Source organism: Rhinatrema bivittatum, chromosome 19 (genome assembly GCF_901001135.1).
Source record: "Rhinatrema bivittatum chromosome 19, aRhiBiv1.1, whole genome shotgun sequence".
Classification (NCBI taxonomy): Eukaryota; Metazoa; Chordata; class Amphibia; order Gymnophiona; family Rhinatrematidae; genus Rhinatrema; species Rhinatrema bivittatum.
In genome coordinates, this window is record NC_042633.1 from 7,817,543 (window position 1) to 7,843,546 (window position 26,004).

Genomic DNA, 26,004 nt, shown 5'->3' on the forward strand with positions numbered 1-26,004 from the left:
AGGGTCTCCAAGGTGTCAATTGTCAGATGCAAGGCACTCTGAGGCCCCTGTTGGGAGTTGCCCTTGATGAGCCAATCATCGAGGTAGGGGAAACATGAACTCCCCACGTTCAAAGATGTGCCCTGATAACTGCCAGACACTTGGTGAAAACCCAAGGTGGAGATGCAAAACCAAAAGGAAGGACATGATTCTGATAGTGCTATCCATTGACTAGGAATCGTAGGTACTGCCGATTCACCTGAAAAATGGGGATATTACCATACACGTCTTTTAGATCGAGTTAGCAGAGCCAGTCTCCTGCTCAAAGAAGGGGAATTAGGGTACCCAGTGAGACCATTTTGAACTTATCCTTTACCAAAAAATGGTTTAGAGCTCTCAGTTCCAAAATGGGCCTGAAGCCATCCGTCTTCTTGGGGGTTAGAAAGTACCTGGAGTATAACCCTTTGCCCTGTTGGCTGGGCAGAATGGGCTTGACTGCCTGAGCCAAAACATGGGTACAAATCATCTTAAACATTTTTAGGGCAGACTCTGCCACCACTGATTGGTGGGGGAGTTAACGGCGGTCAAACCCAGTGGATGGCTGGACTATGTACACCTCATCTGTTTTTTGTTGACCAGTGGCACCAAGATGGGATAAGACCATAAGCACATAAGAAAATGCCATACTGGGTCAGACCAAGGGTCCATCAAGCCCAGCATCCTGTTTCCAACAGTGGCCAATCCAGGCCATAAGAACCTGGCAAGTACCCAAAAACTAAGTCTATTCCATGTGCCCATTGCTAATGGCAGTGGCTATTCTCTAAGTGAACTTAATAGCAAGTAATGGACTTCTCCTCCAAGAACTCATCCAATCCTTTTTTAAACACCGCTATACTAACTGCACTAACCACATCCTCTGGCAACAAATTCCAGAGTTTAATTGTGCATTGAGTAAAAAAGAACTTTCTCCGATTAGTTTTAAATGTGCCCCATGCTAACTTCATGGAGTGCCCCCTAGTCGTTCTACTATCCGAAAGAGTAAATAACCGATTCCCATCTACCCATTCTAGACCTCTCATAATTTTAAACATCTCTATCATATCCCCACTCAGCCGTCTCTTCTCCAAGCTGAAAAGTCCTAACCTCTTTAGTCTTTCCTCATAGGGGAGCTGTTCCATTCCCCTTATCATTTTGGTAGCCCTTCTCTGTACCTTCTCCATCGTAATTATATCTTTTCTGAGATGCGGCAACCAGAATTGTACACTGTATTCAAGGTGCGGTCTCACCATGGAGCGATACAGAGGCATTATGACATTTTCCGTTTTATTCACCATTCCCTTTCTAATGATTCCCAACATTCCGTTTGCTTTTTTGACTGCTGCAGCACACTGAACCAATGATTTCAATGTGTTATCCACTATGACGTCTAGATCTCTTTCTTGGGTTGTAGCACCTAATATGGAGCCCATAGGCGGCTCACAAATATCATGGACTGGCACCGCCACCACCTCCTTTTGGGCATCCATGAATTGTAGGATCTCAAGCATTTTGTGCCTTGAGTCCTGTTCTGTTAACAATTGGTAGGGGTGCCAGGGGCATCAGGAGGTCCTGAGACTGCAAGGGTGACATGGGGTCCGATGGCATCATTGGGAATAGGGGCACTGAAGGAATTGGTGGAACTGACCCCAATATCCCTGGGAGAGTTGGCAGGTGAGATAGAACCATGCATCTCCAAGCCGCTCCTCGGACGAGTTGCTCACTGGTATGGGGGCTGGTGGCAGTGGCAGTGGTGCGCCCATGGGCCGTGGAGGCGCTTGGTGTTGCGGTCCCGGTCGCGGCACTAACGACCGGGGCCTTACCTCTTGGCTCCTGGCATCGAGTCCAGTCTCGCTGGAGGGCTTCGCCGGGTTCCGGGCCTGTTTGGTGGTGTGCCCGTGGGGACGACGCCATCGGGACGCCGAAGCCAGCCGCCCTCTGCCTAGGCGCGTGCGTGTGCAAACAGGCTGAAGATATAGGCCCTTACCCGCCACTCAATGCTCCACCCGCTCCCGTGACGTCAGATGCCGGCGGGTATGTAAGGTCGGCGCCTGCCTCTATCAGACGCCTTGCAATGAGGTTACCTTGCGGTTCCTAGTTGCTGTGTGCCTCGGAGTTCGCTAACGTCTCGCTTGTAGCCTGCTTCCATTCCAGCCTGGTTCCTGCTACTGTGTCCTGCTTCAGTTCCAGCCTGGTTCCTGCTTCTGTGTCTTGCTTCAGTTCCAGCCTGATTCCTGCTTCTGTGTCTTGCTTCAGTTCCAGCCTTGTTAGTGCTTCTGTGTCTTGCTTCAGTTCCATCCAGGTACCTGCCTCAGTATCTTGCTTCAGTTCCAGCCTGGTTCCTGCTTCTGTGTCTTGCTTCAGTTTCAGCCAGGTTCCTGCCTCAGTACCCTGCTTCAGTCCCAGCCTGGTTCCTGCTTCTGTGCCGTGCCTCAGTTCTAGCCAAGATACCTGCTTGATCCTAGTTCATCTTCACAGCGTCCTCACTCTCCTAAGTCCCAGTGGCCGGGCTCCTACGGGCTCCTCCCGGGGGAGTCTCGGCTTCCAGGGTGAAGACTTCACCACCGATCTCCTAAGTCCCAGTGGCTGGGCTGGGAGTCTCGGGGGAGTCTCGGCTTCCAGGGTGAAGACACCTCTTCTGTTCTCCTAGCCCTAATCCCTCGACTCCCACAGGCTCCTCCTGGGGAGTACGGGCTCCCTGTGTGAAGACCAGCTCCTTCACCCGGCCTGGAGTCTGCCTCCTGGCCTGCTCCCTCTCATACGGAGACTATAGTCCACCTTACCCTAGTCTCCGGCAGGCCGGCCCAAGGGTCCACTAAACAGTTAAACCACAACACTTGGGGCACAAGAGCCTGCTGTGTTGGTAAAATACCGATAAGAACATTGAGCAGCTCCAGCAAGGGTGCAAGCACCGGTGGAGCAGGCTCTTGCATCAGAGGCAGTACTTGGGAAACCAGAGGCTAAAAGCCCTGCAGGGCCTGGCCAACTGCCAATTGCACGTGCCTAACTCCTCCTCCAAGGCTGGCGAGGAGAGCACGGCCTGAGGAGGAGCTGGCAAAATCGGTACATACCCCTGTGTAAGCGTGTCTGAGCCATCCACCGGTGTCGGTGGAGGCCACTTGGAGGCATCGGTGGGGTCGGAGGGAATGGAGGGAATGGCCTCCTCCACCCTCGACCGCTTCGTGGCAGGCACTGAGGTTGATGCCTTTTCATGGTCTGGTTTTGTGGAAGAAGAGGACCAATGCCGATGCTTCTTAGATATTTCTCGATGAATACCGCGGTCCTTTCCCAATACCAAAGGCGACGTCAAGGAACCAGACTGGGAAAAGATGAGAGGGACAACTAATGGTCCCCTGTGCTCATCTCAGGACCAGGCATGATGGGGGGAGGAGAACCTGATGGAGTAGGAGCCGGGAGCTCCTTTCCAAGTAGAGTGGATGTTCCCGATGCTGAGGACAGCTCCGAATGCTTGGACCCAAAAGGTTTTTCCATTTTATTGAGGTGGGACCGAAGACCCTTCAGGGTCATCTGGGCACAGAAATCACAGACACAAACATCGTGGGGGAGGCCCCAGGACAATGGACACAGACCCTGTGGGGGTCTGTGATGGACATGAATGGGGGCACTGGGGGCACCATCAGAAGCCGGTCAATGCCATTTGAAAAAGAGTACAACGTGTGGTTGATGGTCGTCGGGCACCGGGAGGGAATGCCATTAGCAATCGACCGTGATGACTCATGAAACTTAATGATCGCAGGCCGAGGAGTATGAGGGACCCTGTGTGATGTGTGGAAGGCAAAAAACCACTTTAAAGTAACACATTTCTCAAAAAAGAAGCATGAGCTCTAAAACTATGAGGAACAGCTCCGCAGAAATGTAGAGACTGAAGAGGGACCCCACATGGACACATAGTTGGCGGCATGCTGGGCATGCTCAGTGTGCCTGTTAAAGTTTCTAGAAACTTTGACAAAAGTTTTCCATGCCGGGCTCCATCTGACGATGTGTGAGGACTACCATCCTGCTTGTCCTTAGAGAACCTGGGTTGTTTGTAGGCTGTGATGCCTTTTATCAGATTGTCAGGAGAAGGCCCCTGTGTCTGCAAAGTTGATGTATAGTAACATCTTTGGATAAACTTTACATTAATGTAAGAAAGTTTATCACAACATGCAAAGAAACAGAGAAGCCTAGAATTTTCTTAAAAGTCTGTGCATCAGTTCAACACAAAGAAGGAAACGTTTTTGGAAAACATTATTGAGTCCAATTTGAAAGCACTTATTTGGGGTGGATTTTCTGATTCTGCATAAGTGGAATTTCATTTACCTGAACTCATGCCCAAACTTTAGTCACATGCATTCTCTTAGCCACAGACTAAAGAGCCAGTCCATGGAGCATTTTGGAAGTGTGATAGGAAATTCTACATGTATATTTGTTTTAAAAATGTATGGACATAGCAGGTATGCCACTAACACACAAACGTTATAGGGACCAGCTGACACTATATACCACAGACAAAACTCTCCATTTATGTTACGGTCCCAGGCCATGCCTCGGTCCCTCCACCTACCTCCGCCGATCCGACGCGCTTGGCCCCGCCCCCTAGGCGCACGCGTGAGCAGGGGCTCGAACATTTAAAGGGGCCCGCGCGGGAAGAGGGAGGACAGCCCTTGGATGACGTCAGATGCTGCAGGGTATTTAAACCCTGCAGCTTGACCTAAACCTCGCCTTGCAACGAGGTTCACTCTTTCTCAGAGTTACTAGTTGCTGCGTCTGGATCCCTGATCTTCTCTTCGGTTTCGGTCTTCTGGTTCTTGACTCTGGCTCGTCCACTGACTCCAGCTTCAGCTTCTCTCCCTTGCTTTGTCTTCGTCTTCTGACTCCTGGCTTCCGACCTTGGTCCGTCCACTGACTCCGGCTTCAGCTTCAGTCCCTGGCTTTGTCTTCGGCTTCTGACTCCTGGCTTCTGACCTTGGTCCGTCTACTGACTCCGGCTTCAGCTTCCGTCCCTGGCTTTGTCTTCAGCTTCTGACTCCTGGCTTACAACCTTGCCTCGTCCACCGACTTCTGGCTTCAACTTCCACTCCTGTCTGTACGCCAGCTTCTGGCTTCTCTTCATCCTCAGGCGTCCAGTTCTTTGCCCACCAGGAGGCCTCGCCTAAGTCCCAGCGGCTTGGGTCATCACGGGCTCCTCCCGGGGGGACCGTGGGCTTCCAAGGGTGAAGTCTTCATCGACCTCCTGGTGCCGGCTGCGTCCCTGTTGCGTTCGTGCCTGCTCTTCGCCCTCGCTCCACCCTCTTGACCTGTGTGGCGACTCCCCCCTGGTCTGACGGATGGCTGCTGCCACGACGTCTCCCTGCCTTGTCTCTCCGGAATCCTCGGGTTGGCCCGACGCTGCGGATCCGCCATGTTCCTGGTGATGTAAGGGCGCGCGCGCTCTAGAGTTTATACCGGCAAGGGCGCGAACCTCGGGGACGTCCCTCCGTGGTGACGTCATCCATTTACACTTTAAAGGTCCTTACTTGCAACTACGGATAGAGTTAGCAAGGACGCAAATCTTACTTGTCTTGGTATCGATTCATCCTAGCTACTCTGCCTTCTTGTACTTCCTGGGGTATCCGCTCCTCGGGGGCTCCACTCTCTCTCTTCTTGATTTCACATACGAAGACGAGATCCGGTACTCGTTCCACAAGGGCCTACGTCCCTGAATGCTCAGAAGACTCCTACTGCCTGGAAGCGATCGCAGACGTGAATACTGTGAGTTCAAATACAGATAGGAACTGGTACCTGCTCCACCAGGGCCTTTGTTCCTAATCTCCGAAGACTCCCTTCTGTCTAAGACGATATTGCAGCTCAGCAACCCAGAGACTGCAATTTCAGTATCAGAAGGACTTCTGCCCTGCCGGGCACATCAGTTCACTACTGCCACCTCTGGTGGTTCTACTGCCTGTCTAATAAAGAACTATCTGGGTCTGTCTCAATACTCCGGCCTAGCCGGTGGTCCCTCTCAGGATATCCTCCTGGGGGTGCTGTCATCTGCCATTGGCCCAGGGATTCACCAATTTCCAATAAATGTTTATTCCTTACACTGCCACTCTGTGGGAGCCAACCCACAATAGATCATTAACTCCGCCTTCGGAGTATTACAACTTGCTAACTCCTCCCCTTGGGGGAGCAGCATTGAACAGTCCCAGGCCTGACTCCTCAGGTCCTCGGTCACAGAGGATCTTGCCTAAGTCCCAGCGGTTCGGGTTCTCATGGGCTCCTTGCGGAGGGACGCGAGTTTCCAAGGGCATTCTCCTCAGCGCTGCCTCCCGGCTGCGACATCCACTGTGGTTCCCCACAGTGCATCACCATCAGTCTCAGCCGACTCAAGGGTCCATACCGGTAACAGTTTGCAAGGCCATGGACCCGGTGGATGCCACGGACTTGAAAGCCATTTCTGGTATTGCACAGAGATTGCATCAACAACAAATATGCATTGATTCTATGATGACGACTGTGCAGAGACTAGCCAAGCGAGTAGATGGAGCCGCCGCACTCAGCCCTCCGGTACCCGTAGCGGTGGCCGATATCGGACCGGTCACGCCCACACAACTGCCTGCGCCCTCACGGTACTCTGGGGATGCCAAATTATGCAGAGGATTTCTTAATCAGTGCTTCATCCGGTTCAACATTCTGCCAGCCCAGTTTCCCACGGATTGGATTAAAACCAACTACATTATTACCTTGTTGGATGGGAAACCTCTGGCATGTGCGTCCTCCCTATGGGAGCGTCAGGACTCCCGCCTGGCTAACCTGGAACAATTTGTCACAGTCTTCCGGCAGATCTTCGATGAGCCTTCCCGCAGGCCTTCTGCCGCATCAGAGTTAGTTAAGCTCCATCAGGGCAACCGGCCCCTTTCCGAGTATGCAGTAGAATTCCAGACACTAGCAGCCAAGCTGAACTGGGGTAATGACAGTCTTCACGGCGTATTCCTGGAAGGTCTCTCCCCAAGACTCCAAGACAAACTGGTGGCAGGGTCCTCCTGGATGACCTGAACAGCCTCATTGACTTGGCGGGTCACGTGGACCGCCGCATCCAACGCCGCTTCTGGGAGGGGAGGTCTTTTCGGAGACTCAGGAACTCTGGTATCCCATTTTCCAGACCTGTACCCTCTTCTTCCGCTTCTGCAGGGAGTCAGGACCCAGAACCCATGCAGTTGGGCAGGGGCCTGATCTCTCAGGAAGAGAGAAAAAGACGTCGTGCCCAGGGCCTATGCGTATATTGTGGTGGCAAGGGCCACTTCTTGCTCAGTGTGGCGAGCGGCCAGGAAACGCCAAGACCTAGGCATAGTCAAGGAGCTAACCCTAGGTAATACCACTTCTGCCTCCCCGTGCACTGTCCCAGTGACTATCCTCCTCCCTGGAGGAAACTTCGATATGCTAGCCCTGATTGACTCCGGAGAAGGGGGAAACTTTATCCACTGGGATTCAGACCAACAACTACAAATCGGGGTCCAACCTCAAAGGTCTCCCATCAGAGTGACTTCCATTCATGGGACTCCCCTTCTGGGCACTATTTCTACATGCACCAAGCCCCTAACGCTTCGCACTGGACTCCTGCATGTAGAGGAGATCTCCTTCCTCATATTGGAAAAATCCATGCATCCGGTCATCTTGGGTCTACCATGGCTTCGGAAGCACTCCCCGGTTATCATTTGGGAGACTCTCCAGATTGCATCCAGGGGCTCGTCTTGCTTTGACACCTGCCTGACCATGGTTCCTCGACCCTTGATACCTCTCCTGACCACCCCCCTGGTATTGCCCCTACAGTATCAAGACTACTTGGATGTCTTTTCAAAAGAAAAATCTGAACTCCTTAAGGAGCACCGACCCTTTGATTGTGCTATCAATCTGATTCCAGGTACCATGCCGCCACGAGGACGGATATATCCTTTGTTGCTCCCAGAGACTCGAGCCATGTCCGCGTATATCCAGGAGAACTTGGATAGAGGGTTCATTCGGTCATCTAACTCCCCGGCCGGAGCTGGGTTCTTCTTTGTGGCAAAGAAGGATGGGTCTCTCCGGCCCTGTATAGACTATTGTGGTCTGAACAACATTAATCTACGTGACCGATACCCGCTACCATTAATTCCGGAGCTACTGGATCGACTACAAGGAGCCAAGGTGTTCACGAAGTTGGATTTCTGTGGGCCGTACAACCTGGTGAGGATTCAACCAGGTGACGAGTGGAAGACCGCATTCAACACGAGGGACGGCCACTATGAATACCTGGTCATGTCCTTCAGCCTCTGCAACGCTCCCGCGGTGTTCCAGAATCTCATGAACGAGGTGTTGAGGGACATTTTACATACGTCGGTCATCGTTTACCTGGATGATGTGCTGATATACTCGAAGAACCTGGATTCGCACCGCAGAGATGTCCGCAGGGTGTTGTAGAAACTTCAGGATAACTGGCTCTTTGCTAAAATGGAGAAGTGCCAATTTTAGCAATAATCCCTACCCTTTCTCGGGTATATTGTGTCCTCCACGGGTTTCCATATGGACCCTGAGAAAGTAATGGCCATCAAGGACTGGCCTCAACCCGTTGGGGTCAGGGCACTTCAGCGCATCCTTGGCTTCGCCAATTTCTACCGACAATTTATACCCCACTACTCCAGGATGGTGGTTCCGCTTACGGCCCTCACCAAGAAGGGGGCCGATGCTAGAAACTGACCTGCAGCTGCGCTGCGAGCTTTCCAAGAACTAAAGACAGCCTTCCTTCAGGACATATGTCTCCATCACCCGGACCCCCAATGTCAGTTCATTGTGGAAGTTGATGCCTCCGACGTGGCAGTTGGAGCCGTCTTGAACCAAATATCCGGCAGCGGGCGATCCCTGCCGTGTTCCTACTTTTCCCGGAAATTCTCACCCGCAAAAAAAAAATTATGGCATAAGAGACAAGGAACTTCTGGCCATCAAAATGGCCTTTGAGGAATGGCTCCAATGGTTGGAGGGAGCCCTATACCGAGTGATCGTTTATATGGATCACAAGAATCTGGAATGTCTTTGCCACGCCCAGCGCCTCAACCCCCGATAGGCTCGGTGGTCCCTCTTTTATAGCCGCTTCAACTTTCTCCTAAGCTACAGGCCAGCGTCCAAGAACATTCGGGTAGGCACCCTCTCCTATACGGCGGAGACGGAGGATACCCCTAACCCGCCACAATACATTCTTGACCCGCCCAAGGTGCTTCTTGTGGCGTCCAACGTGGTTACTATGGGGAAAACGGTATTACCAGTTTGCCTCCGGAAGAAGGTACTGTTGTGGGCCCATGACTCCCTGACTGCAGGTCACCCAGGGGTAGCTAGAACCCAGGAATTACTTTCCGAGTTCTACTGGTGGCCCCAGCTTAAGAAGGACGTCCAGCTCTATGTCAGCTCCTGCCCGACCTGTGCTCAACAGAAGACTCCTCCCAGTGCCCCTGGGGTCTTCTTTAGCCACTGCCTATCCCTATCGAACCGTGGACCCACTTGTCCACGGACTTCATTGTCGATCTGCCCCCTTAAGAAGGAATGATGGTGATCTCGGTTACGATTGACAGGTTCTCCATAATGGCTCACTTCATTCCCCTCGCTAAGTTGCCTACAGCACCTGAACTTGCAAACCTGTTTACCCACCACATCTTTCACCTTCATGGACTCCCCCAACACATCGCCTCGGATCAGGGCTCGCAATTTACGGCAAAATATTGGAGGGCGCTTTGGAGTCCAGCTAGATTTCACGACTGCCTTCCACCCTCAAGCTAACGGCCAAGTGGAATGCACAAATCAGACGTTGAAAACTTTCCTCCGGTCCTTTGTGGGAGATTTACAAAATGATTGGGTGGCTCTGCTTCCATGGGCGGAGTTCTCGTACAACCACCACCGGTAGTTCTCCTTTCTATACGGTGTATGGGAAACGTCTTCGACCTCCCTTGCCCTTGCTGTTGGTTGTACCGTCTCCGGCCATACAGCTCACGGCCCAGCAGTTGCGTAGTCTCTGGACCTCTCCCAACTGAAGCTGCAACGCACTGCTATTATCGCTAAGAAATACGCAGACCGCCTACGAAGTCCGGCTCCAGCCTTTCTCCCCGGGGATAAAGTATGGTTAAGCACGAGATATCTTCGCTTGCGGCTTCCCTCCATGCGCTAGGCCCCAAAGTATGTCAGCCCGTTCCCCGTCACGGAACGGGTAGGGGCAGTCACTTACCGCCTCCGCCTCCCACCTACGCTCAAGGTCCACAATGTCTTCTAATAAGAGGACATTCTCCTGCCTGGACTACAAAATGTGGTACACCATCCGATAGGACATGAGAGGTCAAGGACCACATGAGATTCAGAAACACTATAAGACTTGGCTGTTCAGATCACCCTTCTCCCCTACGGGACAGCATACCTTCCATATGCATCTACCTCTCATTTATCCTTTTACTGATCTCTGCTGCTTATTGTCCAGCTATGTTATCTCAACCTAGCTTGATGGACTCTCTACCTGGGTAACATCAAGCTAGGTTGAGAGAACATTGTACAAATCTCATCGTTGTGTGAGTTTCCACACTCTGAAAGACATCAAATCTTCACAAGAGTGCACAGTTCTGTTTGTATGTCTCACTCTGCATATCAAAGTGGTCCCTAACCCCTACACTACTACCTTAACCTCACCTTGAGTTACTAGGTGGGCCTCCTATAGTAGCATAAATAGCTGCTTACTATGGTGCCACTCCCAGAGGTTCTCTCCCTCTCTCTTTCTCTCTCTCTCTCACTCCCCCATTTCAGGCCCATCCCCAGCCTGCAACAGAATTTGCAAACAAAAATCACAATTTGCATTATGGGCATATTGCACAACCTAATGCCAATGAAAAAGTTGTAGTTATTTTCAGCGTTAAAACTGTGCAATATCATGCTTTATGGCTTTGCACTTTGCTAAGCCAGCCCACATTTACAAAATTCCTACCCCTGACTCCGCCCCAATCCCTCTCTTTTTAAAAATTAGCACATGCGAGTTGGAAAATGATCCTATATATTTGTTATAATATTTTATGTATGCTGCAAATTGCACAAAGCAATTGGTATGAGTTGTGGACCCTTGGGCCGGCCTGCGGATGATGAAGGATGGATAGAAGATCTCCGCAGAGGATGAAGTGGCTGGGATGCGGAAGGAGCCAGGAGACCAGTCAGGAGCTTCACCACTGGAAGCCCGTGTTCCCCCCAGGAGGAGCCTGTGAGGACCCGAGCCACTTGGACTTAGGCACAGTCTCCCGGAAATGAAAGTCAAAGAAGAAATCCAGATGACACAGACGAGGTCGAGAGCAGAGAGGAGGGACGGTCCGAAGGTTAGGACTTGAGGCAGACAGGAGAAATCAGAAGACGTACTGATGGATCAGTTACCAGGGCTGGATCAGGAACAAAGGCTGGATCAGGAACGGAAGCTGGAAATGCAACTAGAAACTCTCAAGAGTGAACCTCATTGCAAGGCAAAATTCTAAAGCAGGGACTGGGTTTAAATACCCTGCCTGCATCTGACATAATTCTGGGGGCCAGCCGTGGTTTCCCGCCTCTTTTCCTTTAAATTTGTGCTCCTTGCTCACTTGCGCGCGTGCCTAATGGGCAAGGCTATGGCAGAGAGCTAGGCGGCATCTCCCTTGTGGAGATGCCACCGCGGAGAAAAGCCTGTAAAAGTCTGAAGAAGCATCGGGGAGTGAGGCTGCTTGCTGGGGCAGACAAAGAAGGTAAGGGCCCGATTGCGGGACCCGCGACCAGGATCGCAACAGCAATAAATAACAGAGATGTGGTTCGTTTTTTTCTGCCGGGTCGTTTTTTGACTCGGATACCTCGTGGTAAATTTCGGGTTTTCTCGTTCTGTTTTTTGAAAAACGAAACGAGGAAACCCGAAACCGGGCCAAAAAACGAAACAGCAAAGGAAGCTTAAAGAAACCCACCCCAAGCATTTAAAATCCGTTTTCTACCCCCCCAAGGCTTGCCAATAATCCCTGGGGCTTGCCAATAATCCCTGGTGGTCCAGCGGGGGTCCGAAAGCGATTTCGTTGTCGGCTGCCAGTAATCAAAATGGCGCCGATAGCCTTTGCCCATACTATGTCACAGAGGCTTTCGGCGCCATTGGTCAGCTCCAGTCACATGACAGGAGCACAAGATGGCGCCGATGGCCATGTGACAGGGGCTGACCAATGGCGCTGGTAGCCCCTGTGACATGGTAGTTCAGAGGCTATTCGGCACCATTTTAAAGAGCACGGCTTGAATTAGCACGGGCACGGAGGGCAAATGGAACCTGGGGACCGCGCTGGACCACCAGGGATGTACTTAGTAAGTCTTGGGGAGGGATCGGGGGGGGGGGGGGTGTTGTATTATAGTTTATTTAAATGTTTGGGGTGGTTTGGGGTGGTTTTTAATTTTAAAAAAAAAGTGTCCCTCTCCCCATGCAAACCCGAAAAACGAGTCTCCGAAACCACAACGAATTAGGAAATTTCGTTGTGGTTTCCTAATTCTGGTGATAAACGAACCACATGTTTAATAAATAATAATGATAATAATTCCTTATCATCCCTACCAGACCAGTCCACAGACTTGGGATATCTTAGGATATTCTCATCTACCAGCAGATGGAGACAGAGAAAGAAAGTATCATTGGCCAAGGTTTAGGGACTGTCTCTTCATTTGCTGTTGTTTATTCACAGAAACAGTATTGCATTATGTTGCAGTCCTTTTATTTGAGCTGCAAGGATGCACATGATGGTGTTGGAGGGAGCTGAGGGGGAGGAAAAAGCTATTCAATTAAGGTCCAAGCGTCCATATGTCACTTCTGAGAATAGGGGAGTGATTGTCCCAGTTTTATGAGGAGTGGACCCATTACAACTAAGGATGTGCATTTGTTTCAAATGAATTTAAAAAATGCGATGAATAAAAGAAATTTGTTTCATTTGAAGGGCCCTGAAATGAATTAGAGCCCCCCCCCCATGAATGAAAAGAACCTTATTCATTGCATTCATTTGAAAGGAATGTTTTGGGCCTAGACCTGGGCTTGAGACTCTGGATTTGGATCCGGTGGGCAGAGGTGCATATGTGGCCATTGCAAAGAGCTCTCATCTCTTGGTGAAATCCTCATTCTCAAGAGTATAAAATCCATTTACCCCTTGAGAAGTATGCCTGAACAGAAACCCAACATGAAGAAAGAAAACCCCAGAATCCTTGGTTTTCTTAGCCTGCCTGGGCTGAATGAACTCTAAGTGACTTACTGAGAATGACTTGCAGGTTTCTCAGGACATGTGGACAGGCTGGCTCCATACGATGATGCCTATTCATAGGGTCATACAAAGAAGACACCAATGGAGGCAGCTTCAGGCACTATTCTAAAGGAGTTTCTATAAACACAGCCATAGATATGTTAATTGCCCTGACCAGTAAGATTCTAACAGAACAAAGGACTATCTAAAGAGTGATGGTAAATGGGCCACACCTGGAAAAGAGTAATCAGGTCAGTTCAGGGATAGTCACATCATGGTAGGAGTACAAGATGGCGCCGGCCGTCCATTGCTCCTACCATGTGACAGGGGCCAACCAATAGCACCGGTAGCCCCTGTGACATAGTAAGGGCAAAGGCTATCGGCGCCATTTTGAATACCAGTAGCCGACGGCCTGAGGGCAGGAGAATGCTCCAGGACCCCCGCTGGACCACCAGGGACATTTTGCAAGTCTTGGGGGGGGGGGGTGCTCAGGAGGGGGGGGGGTTATTCGTTATGATACGTTGCATTCGTGGGGGTTCGCCATACGTTTCGGAACCCCACGAATGCAACGCATAGGGACATATACGATGTGGATTGCGCATTCATTCAAAACAAATGCACATCCCTATTGTTCAATATTGAATGTTATCTATAAAAGAAGGGTCATTTCCTGTATACAGGGAGATGCTGGTCAGTTTGTCAGGGAAAGGGCATCCAGCATCTCCCAAGAATACTTATACTGATTAATACAAAGAAATTATACTTTCTACAAAGTCTAAGTGTTCTTGTATCCCTGGATCTAAGCGTAGGGTGCACTTAACACCCTTTTTCCAGAGGCCAGATGCAGTCTGTTATGGCAGCTCTCCATAGGCAACTTATCTAGGTGGACAGAATTGGAAATTCTGGAGTAGATGGTGATTACCATGAATACAAGTCTCAATGGTTGGGGAACACATTGGCAGGGATGGATGGTGCAAGATCTCTGGAGTGTGGAGAAGTCTTGATGTTTGGAAAAGAGGACAATCAGGAAATCATTGCTCAAGTTTCTACCACTACTGAAAGGAAAGGCAGTGAGAATATTTTTGGACAATGCTACAGAAATAGCTTATGTGAACCAGCAAGGCAGGACCAGGAGAGCATGGTTTGTGACAAAATGTGAAGCTGTTGCTCCAGGGAGCAGATAGTTATCTTTTAGCATTACCAGCAGTGTACATTCCTGGTGTGGAAAATATTTAAGTTAATTATTTGAGTAGACACACTGGATCCCAGAGAGAACATAAGAACATAAGAAAATGCCATACTGCATCAGACCAAGGGTCCATCAAGCCCAGCATCCTGTTTCCAACAGTGGCCAATCCAGGCCATAAGAACCTGGGAAGTACCCAAAAACTAAGTCTATTCCATGTAACCATTGCTAATGGCAGTGGCTATTCTCTAAGTGAACTTAATAGCAGGTAATGGACTTCTCCTCCAAGAACTTATCCAATCCTTTTTTAAACACAGCTATACTAACTGCACTAACCACATTCTCTGGCAACAAATTCCAGAGTTTAATTGTGCGTTGAGTAAAAAAGAACTTTCTCTGATTAGTTTTAAATGTGCCCCATGCTAACTTCATGGAGTGCCCCCTAGTCTTTCTACTATCTGAAAGAGTAAATAACCGATTCACATCTACCCGTTCTAGACCTCTCATGATTTTAAACACCTCTATCATATCCCCCCTGAGTCGTCTCTTCTCCAAGCTGAAAAGTCCTAACCTCTTTAGTCTTTCCTCATAGGGGAGTTGTTCCATTCCCCTTATCATTTTGGTAGCCCTTCTCTGTACCTTCTCCATCGCAATTATATCTTTTTTGAGATGTGGCGACCAGAATTGTATACAGTATTCAAGGTGCGGTCTCACCATGGAGCGATACAGAGGCATTATGAAATTTTCCGTTTTATTCACCATTCCTTTTCTAATAATTCCCAACATTCTGTTTGCTTTTTGGACTGCCGCAGCACACTGCACCGACAATTTCAGTGTGTTATCCACTATGACACCTAGATCTCTTTCTTGGGTTGTAGAACCTAATATGGAACCCAACATTGTGTAATTATAGCATGGGTTATTTTTCCCTTTATGCATCACCTTGCACTTATCCACATTAAATTTCATCTGCCATTTGGATGCCCAATTTTCCAGTCTCACAAGGTCTTCCTGCAATTTATTACAATCTGCTTGTTGGGAAAGGCAATCGCTTGGATTCTGTCTGAGTGGGAGGTTCATCAGATGGACCTGAAGGCATTTGCAGTCAATGCTTTTTCAGCATTGTCTTCTTATACTAGGGACAGTTTTGCAAGTTCTTTGGCTTCTCCTTCAGATGTGGTACATTTCCTGAAAGGGTTGGGGATGCTTCCCCAATTGAAATCTGAACCTGGTTTTGGCTACTTTGTTAACATCTCCTTTTGAGCCCCTAAAGAGAGTGACATTGAAAGCAATGTTTCTGGTGGCAATTTGTTCTGCAAGCCGGGTTTTGGAAATTCAGTCTTTGCCGTGTAGGGATCCCTTTTTGAGGATTTCTTTGGAAGGGATTTTAATTTGCACAATGCCTTTCCTTTTGCCAAACATGTTCTCAGCTTTCCATATGGATCAGTCAGTGGAATTACTGTTTTTTTCAGAGACTTGGTTTGGGCAGAAAGCTGACGGAACTGCACATGCTTCTGAAGGTTGTGTTTTCTGAAGGTAACCAATGATTTTATGTAATCAGATCATTTGTTTCTGCTGTTTAGTGGAAATAAGAAAGTTAGAAGGCTTTTAAAGCTGTAAGTGCATGGTGGATTAAAGAAATGAACTCATTGGCATACATATGCAGAGGTTTGGTGGTGCCAAAGGGCATGTAATGGGCAGAGTCGCAGTTTGTAGCTTAACAAGATTTCTAAGGTTGCTACTTGATCCTCAAACATTCCTTTTCCAGATATTGCTTTGGGTAGAAAATACTGACAGGCTGTAGGTGGCACACTGCCTTATGAGGAAGTTTCTGTGAAACTTTCTTTCCATGTCTCCATCTGCTGATAGGGGAGAAAAATCCAAGTATATGGACTTCAGGAAATAAAAATTGAAAGTAAGAGACCTAATTTTACTTTTTTGAATATGTCTTAACAGTTAGCACTGACGTTTAGCTTTATTAACCCCTTTTTGAACGGGATAATAAACCTGTGGATAAAGGTGAACCGGAAGAAGTAGCGTATTTGGATTTTCAGAAGGCATTTGACAAAGTCCCTCATGAGAGGCTTATAAGAAAACTAAAAGTTTTCTTATAAAACTAAAAATGTGACTGGGGCTCAGTCAAATTATCAATGCCCCAACACATAAAGCAGGTCATACACTTGAGATTGTCTTCATCAACACTAACATTTGGTCAAACCACCAAACTAAGATAACAAAAATACCATGGTCAGACCACTTAAAAATCACAACTAAATCCTTCTCATACCGTCCACCCTTTTGCATTGAAACTCTTCAAGCAAATCTTCAAACTGAACTAACTAACATAGACCTGTCAAACACCAAAAACGCAACCTCATCCTGGATTACCATAACTAGAACTGTAGCTGACAAGATAAATCCCTTGATAAAGAAAACTATAAAAGAAACAAAAAATCAAAACCTTTGGTACAATAAAAATATCAGAGCAGCCAAACAGAAACTCAAAAAATAAGAGAAATCATGGAGAAACAAAAAAACAACCACACTATTAAACGCCTACAGGGGCGGATTTTCATACTCCGCGAATAGGCCTACTTTTGTTTGCGCTCCAGGTGCAAACAAAAGTACGCTGGATTTTAGTAGATACGCGCGGAGCCGCGCGTATCTGCTAAAAACCTGGATCGGCGCGCGCAAGGCTATCGATTTTGTATAGCCGGCGCGCGCCGAGCCGCGCAGCCTACCCCCGTTCCCTCCGAGGCCGCTCCGAAATCGGAGCGGCCTCGGAGGGAACTTCCTTTTGTCCTCCCCTCACCTTCCCCTCCCTTCCCCTACCTAACCCACCCACCCGGCCCTGTCTAAGCCCCCCCCCCCTTACCTTTGTCGGGGGATTTACGCCTCCCAGAGGGAGGCGTAAATCCCCGCGCGTCAGCGGGCCTCCTGCGCGCCGGGACGCGACCTGGGGGTGGGTACGGAGGGCGCGGCCACGCCCCCGGACCACCCCGGGCCGTAGCCACGCCCCCGTACCCGCCCCCAAAACGCTGCCGACACGCCCCCGAAACGCCGCGACGACCGGGCCCGCCCCCGACACGCCCCCCTCGGAGAACCCCGGGACTTACACGAGTCCCGGGGCTCTGCGCGCGCCGGTAGGCCTATGTAAAATAGGCGCACCGGCGCGCAGGGCCCTGCTCGCGTAAATCCGGGCGGATTTACGCGAGCAGGGCTCTTAAAATCCGCCCCACAGAGCACAACTAGCTGAATACAAAAAACTCATCGCTAAAACAAAAAAAGACTTCTACACTAACAAAATAAACAAATACCAACAAAACCTTAAGATGCTCTTCAACATAGTAAAAAGCCTAACCAAATCATCTTACGATGACCAACCACAAGCAACATCAAAGATCTCTAGTAACGACTTCGCAGACTTCTTTAATGAAAAAATCAAAACCCTCATAAAGTACAAGCTAAAAAATGACTCACAAGACCAGAAAATACCAAACATTCAAACAAAAAGCTGGCCCTATTTTGAGACAGCATCTTCTTTAGAAGTCCAAATGATCATTAAAAAAAATGAACCCAGCCAAACACCCTATTGACGCCATTCCCATTACAACGATAAAAAATCTTGAACCACCAATAACTAAAATGATAACTGAAATCGTAAACCTCTCCCTCACGGAAGGAAACTACCCTGAATGCCTAAAATTAGCAATCATCAAACCCATTCTCAAAAATAATAATCTTGATCCTGAAAACCCAATGAACTACCGACCCATATCAAACCTCCCTTTCATGGCCAAAATCATTGAAAAACTCATCCACACACAACTCACTGACCACCTAGAAGAAAACAACATCCTGCTACCCGCTCAATTTGGAACACTGAAACCCTTCTACTAGCAATGAACGACTTCGTACTCAAAGGTTTTGAAAAAGGCCACAGATACCTGCTAATCCTACTCGACCTTTCTGCAGCCTTTGATACAGTAAATCATTCCATCATGATTAACCGTCTATCCGAAATTGGAGCTAAAGAAACAACCCTACAATGGTTCTCCTCTTACCTATCTTACTCCTACCAAGTACTACTCAATGATTCCCTCTTAAAGAAAATCAATCTAAACACGGGAGTTCCCCAGGGATCCGCTCTGTCAGCAAAACTCTTTAACATCTATCTGCTTCCTTTATGCCACTTCCTATCAAATCTCAATCGGACACACTTCATCTATGCTGATGATATTCAAATATTAATCCCAATAAAAAAATCACTAGAAGAAACTTACAAATTAACAGCAACTTACCTAAACAATATAAAGGAAATTCTAACCAACTTAAAACTCATCCTCAACTTCGACAAGACTGAAATGATTTTATTAGACAGAAAAAACAACTCTCCTCAAATATCACCACTCAACCTAATGAATCAAAGTTCAGTTACATCGCCAATCAACCATGCCCGCAACCTAGGAGTAATAATTGACAGAGAACTTTCTTTTAAAAACCATATCACAACAAAAATCAAAGACGGATATCATAAACTACTCTCCGTCATATAAAACCTTTTCTTTCCAATAATGACTTCAGAACAGTCCTTCAATTCCTAATTTTCTCCAACATAGATTACTGTAACTCACTCCTTTTCAACCTACCTATAAACAGCATTCGCCCACTACAGATCCTACAGAACACTGCTGCAAGAATCCTCACTGGATCCAAAAAACGCAACCACATCACTCCAATACTTATCTCACTACACTGGCTACCAATAAGATTCAGAATTGAATACAAAGTACTATCCATCCGCCATAAAATTATATATGAAAAACAAGAAAATTGGCTAAGTTCATCTATAAAACTACATACCCCAAATAGAAACCTCAGATCAGCAAACAAGGGACTTAAAAAAACACCTCCTATGCATTCCAAGCAACTCACCTCAACCCAAAAGAGAGCAATTTCTCTAGGTAGCCCAAAACTCTGGAACTCCCTACCAACTGAACTCACAACTCAAGAAAACCTAAAAACATTCAAAAAAGAGCTAAAGACATGGTTATTCAACAAAGCATACCAACTCACCCAATGAACAACACAACAACTTCACCCTCCACTTCAACCTGAAGATTAAATGAATATTTTTTATTTTATTTTTTTATTTTAAAACTTTTGTATACCGTCGCTAAGTTATATACCATCGCAACGGTTTACAAATAGGCACATAGACTAAGGATAGTAAATCTAGAATATCGTACATTCTAACAGGTGCCAATAAAGTTTGGTTACAATTTCATAAATAAAATCATTATTTGATGTAATGTTGGTCAAGTCGAGGTATATTATTGAGTTACTATCTCTTTGAGATATTACTTCTTAAATGTAGGATTGAGTAAATTCATTCTCATCTGCATTACTCTGTTCTTTCAATCTCTGCCCTCCACACTCTTTAAAGAAGGCTTTTTTAAAGAGCCATGTTTTTAAATTTTTCTTAAAAGTTTTGAGATTATTCTGTAATCTGAGTTCAGGGGGCATCGTGTTCCATAGTATGGGCCCAGCCAATGCTAAAGCCCTTTCTCTCACTTGAGTTAATTTTGCTTACTTTACTGAAGGGATTGTTAGTAGTGCTTTGTTTGCTGAGCGGAGGTTTCTTTGTGGAACGTGTACTCGTAAGGCTGGGTTTAGCCAGTCTGCTTCTTTATCATATATTAGTTTGTGTATGGTACATAAGGCCTTGTATTTTATCATGTATATGAACTTATCTCAACTATGGACTATAACTATGAAGTTAAATGTAAACCAGAACAGTAATTAACTAACATTTGTCTCCCCTATGTTTAACAACAGTTTAAACCTTTTTGAAACTCTGTTTATCCCTTAACATGTAACCTTCATATTTGTAAACCATTATGATGGATTTATAATGATAAATTCGAATGACGGTATTTAAAACCCGATAAATAAATAAATAAATAAAAGGTCATGGGATAGGAGGCGATGTCCTTTCGTGGATTTCAAACTGGTTAAAAGACACGAAACAGAGAGTAAGATTAAATGGTTAATTTTTTCAGTGGAAAAGGATAAACAGTGGAGTGCCTCAGGGATCTGTACTTGGACCGGTGCTTTTCAATATATATATAAATGATCTGGAAAGGAATATGACGAGTGAGGTAATCAAATTTGCAGATGATACAAAATTATTCTGAGTAGTTAAATCACACGTGGATTGTGATAAATTGCAGGAGGACCTTGCAAGACTGGAAGATTGCGCATTCAAATGGCAGATTAAATTTAATGTGGATAAGTGCAAGGTGATGAATATAGGGAAAAATAGCCCATGCTGTAATTACACAATGATAGGTTCCATATTAGGAGCTACCACCCAGAAAAAAGATCTGGGCGTCATAGTTGTTATTACATTGACATCATTGACTCAGTGTGCCTCGGCAGTCAAAAAAGCAAACAGAATGTAAGGAATTATTAGGAAGGGAATGGTAAATAAAATGGAAAATGACATAACACCTCTGTATCGCTCCATGGTGAGACCATACCTTGACTACTGTGTACAATTCTGGTTGTCATATCTCAAAAAAGATATAGTTGCACTGGAGAAGGTAAAGAGAAGGACAACCAAAATGATAAAAGGGATGGAACAGCTCCCCTATGAGGAAAGGCTAAACAGGTTAGGGCCGTTCACCTTGAAGAAGAGATGGCTGAAGGGGGGATATAATAGAGGTCTTTAAAATCAAGAGAGGTCTAGAACATGTAAATGGGAATCAGTTATTTACTCTTTTGGATAATAAAAGGACTAGGGGCCACTCCCTGAAGTTAGCAAGTAGCAGATTTAAAACTAATTGGAGAAAATTCTTTTTCACTCAACACACAATTAAGCTCTGGAATTTGTTGCCAGATGATGTGGTTAGTGCAGTTAGTGTAGCTGGGTTTAAAAAAGGTTTGGATAAGTTCTTGGAGGAAAAGTCCATTAATTGCTATCAATCAAGATGACATAGGCAATAGCCACTGCTATTACTGGCATCAGTAGCATGGAATCTACTTGGTGTTTGTGTACGTGATAGATACTTGTAGCCTGGATTGACCTTTGTTGGAAACAGGATGCTGGGCTTGATGGACCCTTGATCTGACCCAATATGGCAATTTCTTATGTTCTTATGAGTACCTGGTGTTTGAAGATCACTTGAGTTTCTACAGACTGAAAAGCATACGTGAACTTTTGCAGTTAAATGACCTTTTAAAAATGTACCTCATACTGTTTGTCATTACCATGTAGTGAACTGTATGGGTCAAGCATACTTACATCCACATATCTAAAACAAACACTGGCACTTACCTGCCAAGGCTTAAAGTGTTTTATGTCCCCGCATGATCCATTGAAGAAAGGCCCTTCTCCAGGTTTACAGGAATGCATGGCATGCAGGGCATGAGCCACCACGTACACAGTGTAATAAGCATTATACGTATACCTTAGGTTTGTCATATCAAAGAAACGAATATCAAGTGTCCTTGGGTCTTCCTTCCCTGTGCAGAGTTGCCCTTTTCTGCTTAGTTCTTGAAGAGTGGCCTGGTCCATGTTGGGGTCAGCCCACCTGCAGCCAAAAACTTTTTCCCAATACTGCCTAACAAAGATGTCTTCTGTAGTTCTGAAAGGATGAAGATCATAGAGGTAGTCTTTGAATCTTGGAATTTTGCCTGTAGGAACAGAGAATGCAATGGATCCTTTAAGAGTTTTTGAAAACTCCTTTACGTTATATGTTGAAGAGGTAGACAAGGAATCTGAAATAATCCAGACTTTCCCAGATATGTCACTCTTTGCAATTTCCAGCATCACTTGATAAAGGTTGACGCCAGTGGAAAAGACCACGATGACTCTGGCTGTCATTTTCTTTACTACCTCCAAAATGTGCTGTATGTTCACTTGAGAAGAAACTAAGGGGATGTTTTCATGGAAGGCTACACAGACCCCAGCCTTGATCAGCTCTTCTTTTAGCATCTGACTCCCTATCTGTCCATAGTCACTGTCCTCAGCGAGGATTCCAATCCAGGTCCAACCGAAGAAGGTGATCAACCGGGCAATGCCCAGAGACTGGTACTCATCACTTTGAGTAGTGCGGAGGAAAGAAGGAAATCGACTTTTATCACTAAGAGTGGCTACAGAAGCAGCATAGCTGATCTAGAAGAATTTCATCAACAATATTAATTGGTTTTTCTAACACTTGATCATCAGTTATGAGAATGATAATAATATGCATTTTTTCCCTCTTTTTCTTAAAGGTTATCTCAAGACATGCTAAACGTTTTCCCACCCTAATAGTGTCCCTTTGTGGAAAGGTAATCAAGCAATTTACCTCCACTTTCCATTCTACTTCTTAACAATGATTAATAGCAACCAAAATGACTTCCTGTACAGCCACATCTTCAATCTGGCTTTCAAAGGGTTCCAAAAAACAAATTGAAATTACCTTTGCAAATAACCAGAGCAGAAGGATATTCCATACCTGTGCATGTTTGTAGACCCCCAGTAGCTGAGCCAAAGTTATGGACGTTCTAGACTTTCCATCTCCAAGCACCGCAGCTAATGGCGATGTTCCCCTGCAGGTGTAATTTGGGATGGGATCTTTGTGCCCGGTGAGTTGCCACATTGCGCCTTGCAGAGACCCGGGTGGAGTATCACAGGAGTCGTATAGCCAGAATCCCAGGGTGATGTTGGGCACCAGGGTGCCATTTCTGTTAATTTCTTCCAAGGCAAATAACATGGCATGCTTCTGCTGGTAAATAAGTAATTGTAGTCTATAAAAACAACAGAAAAGTGTGATATAAATGGAAGACAGGCAAATGTACATGTAATGGTGAATTTCTAATAGAGCGCCCATCTGGCCATGCACAAATTCAGCTGATTTTCAAAAATAAGGTACCCGTATATATTCAGTTGAAATATCAACTTATTTTGCAGACACAATTATGCATATACACTTAAATGAATACTCGGGGACATTAACTTTCAAATGGGCGCACATATGCACATGTGCACTGATGCATGACCAGAGACGTGGCTGTTTTATAATATGTGCGCCTGTTATATAATAGGCTAGGTGTGTGTATATGTGCTCCTAATTTGAAGCTTGTGAGCTCACAGCAGTGTAAGTCAGTTTTGGATCATGCAAATGAGGGTATTTTATAACAGAGGCACTTCCAGCTGTGGACCAGTCTCACCAGTTTGTCCACCAGTTTGCCCATTTTTCTCCTTGTTCTTCTCAATCCCCCTGGTTTTTAGCATGCACTCCTCCCAGTTACTCCAAACCACACAAACCCCTCACAGATTCTGAATTTTTTTTTATTTCCATCTTCTCCATAGCAGAAGTAAAGTTAGGAGGCACTGAACCTGGGGGCATACCCAGCCACATAGGTAAATGCGCACATCTCTTGGCCCTGCCCCAGAACACCCATGCCCCACTCATACCACCACCCTTTTTCCTCTGATGCGGGATGTGCATGCATTGGCACTTGTGCATGCATTCACCCGCTTTATAAAATAGGAGTGGGATCTGCCGGGTATTTGCTAGTGATCCGGATTGAACACTATCGGAGACCAATGCAGGACTTGATGGACCTTTGGTCTGACCCAGCATGGCACTTTTTATGTTCCAGAGGATATTTCTTAAAACTAAGAAGTAGCAGATTTAAATTCAATTTTAAAAGTCTTTTTTTTAAGTTAATGCACAATTAACAATTGTATGATGATGCTGTCATGAAATTAATTATAATGGCATGGAAAAAGAAGCATGGGGAAAATAATCTGTCACTTACTTGCTGCAAAGCTGGATGCTGGGAGTCTCAGTGAAGGGAATCAGGGGGAGGTGGGTTTTAGCACTGTGAACAGGGATGATCCCCCCTATAATGATGTCCCCCTGCTTTATGTATCCTGTTACCTTTGCAGTGCTTGGCTGAGAGTTGACTTTAGCAGCATTATAAACAAGGTTGGACAATATCAGGAAATAAGTCAGTGCCGTCAACATAATTTCCTGCATCGAGCTGTGCCAATCTCTACCTATCTTTCTTGCAGATTTTGCCTTGGGTGAAATGGAAAAAAAAGAACTTTGTTATCTCATGTGAATGTGAAAGGGTATGGCTAGGGTTAGAGTTAGAGTTAGCATCAGGTTTATGGTTATGTCTATTGTTAGGGTTAGAGTGAAGTTCAGAGTCATAGTCAGGATTAGAGTTAAGGTTAGATTTTGAGATAAAGTTAGAAAGAGGATTATAGATATGATTAGGGTTAGAGTGAAGTTTAGGATCAAAGTCAGGGTTAAGTGAAGGCTCAGTGTAAGGGTTAGGGTTAGGTTTTGTGAAAGGGCTAGGATTAGGGTTAGGGGTGGTCATAGGTTCTGTGAAGGATTCCATCATTGAAGGCCTGATTTATAAAGGTTTTTTTGGCTAAGATTAAAAAAGAGGAGTGAAATTTCATAAAAATGACATTTGGTAAAGGTACTGCTATTGTTTATCATTTATTTTCAAATAAATTATTATTTCTATTATGTTTTAATGTTTATTTTTTATGAAATTCAGTTCATTTTCCACCTTCCCCCCTTTTTCTGTTGGGTGCTGACTCTGTTTTGATGGGAGCATTGTGCCGGTCCTAGAGGAAGCTGGATTCCTTGCAGGATCAACATACAAATCATTCAAAGGGGCTGTTGAAGGTGAGTCTTGGAGATCCTATGTGTCCCTTCGTCCATGTCCTATCTAAAGATCTCCAGAAGTTGATCTGGAGAAGGCCAGCTTGGTGCTCTCAGTAAAAGACACTCACTGACCTGTTTGGAGAATTCTCATGTTCGGCTCCTGCAAAGGATTTGATTTTTAAGAAGCAAACAAGTACAGGAAAACCAAGGGGGATTAATGAGAGGCACACAAAGTGCAGAAGAGAGGAGGGGGCAAGGGGGGGGGGGAAGCGGGGCAATAAGCAGAGAGATATTATGAGAGAGAGAGGGGCAGGGAGGGTGGAAAGCATTAGCAGTGCCTGCCAAAAGCTGATTCACTTAGAAAATGTCAGACAGATGGGAAATCTCTGGAGAAGAAACTTTTTCTTTCTATGCCCTGCAAGAATAAGGACCTTATCTAAGTGTTAGGCAAAAGAAATGCAAACAAGAAAAACAATCCTGGGCTACCAGACAGTTGGCTTCACACAAGTTTTCAGTGACACAGGTTCTGCCCCCACTGTTAATGTCCTGCATCATCTAGGAAGTGCTAAATAAAATGCACAGTAAAATGGAGCCAGGAGAAAAGTGTGAGACTCCCAGGGACATTTGCCTGGTTTTTACATTCCAGCCATGCGAGGGACAATAGTCCCCCCTTTGCTATCTGCACACGTGTGCGCTGGTCACTGTGCTTGGGTGGATCCTTTTCCCCTTCAAGACATTGCCCTGTTTCAAACTTGTGGAAAACCAAATGAATTGAGGCCTTTTTCTTGGACCTTTTTTGCCCAAATCTGTCTGTTTAGATTTGTGACTGCGTTTTTTATGTCTCTTCAATAAATAAGAATTGAAAAGCTTA

General features: G+C 46.3%; 1 protein-coding gene across 1 annotated transcript in view; it reads right to left on the bottom strand.

Moving 5' to 3' along the window:
* The window catches only part of LOC115081109 (extracellular calcium-sensing receptor-like), a 116,626-nt gene extending 92,719 nt beyond the window's left edge, over positions 1 to 23,907 (bottom strand). Inside the window, exons 1-3 of the mRNA XM_029585622.1 lie at positions 23,855 to 23,907; positions 22,959 to 23,250; positions 21,794 to 22,633 (exon numbers count right to left, since the gene is read on the bottom strand). Of these exons, the coding sequence (XP_029441482.1) occupies positions 21,794 to 22,633; positions 22,959 to 23,250; positions 23,855 to 23,907 (1,185 nt within the window). The remainder of the gene's footprint in view (positions 1 to 21,793; positions 22,634 to 22,958; positions 23,251 to 23,854) is intronic.
* Between the last annotated feature and the right edge of the window lie 2,097 nt (positions 23,908 to 26,004).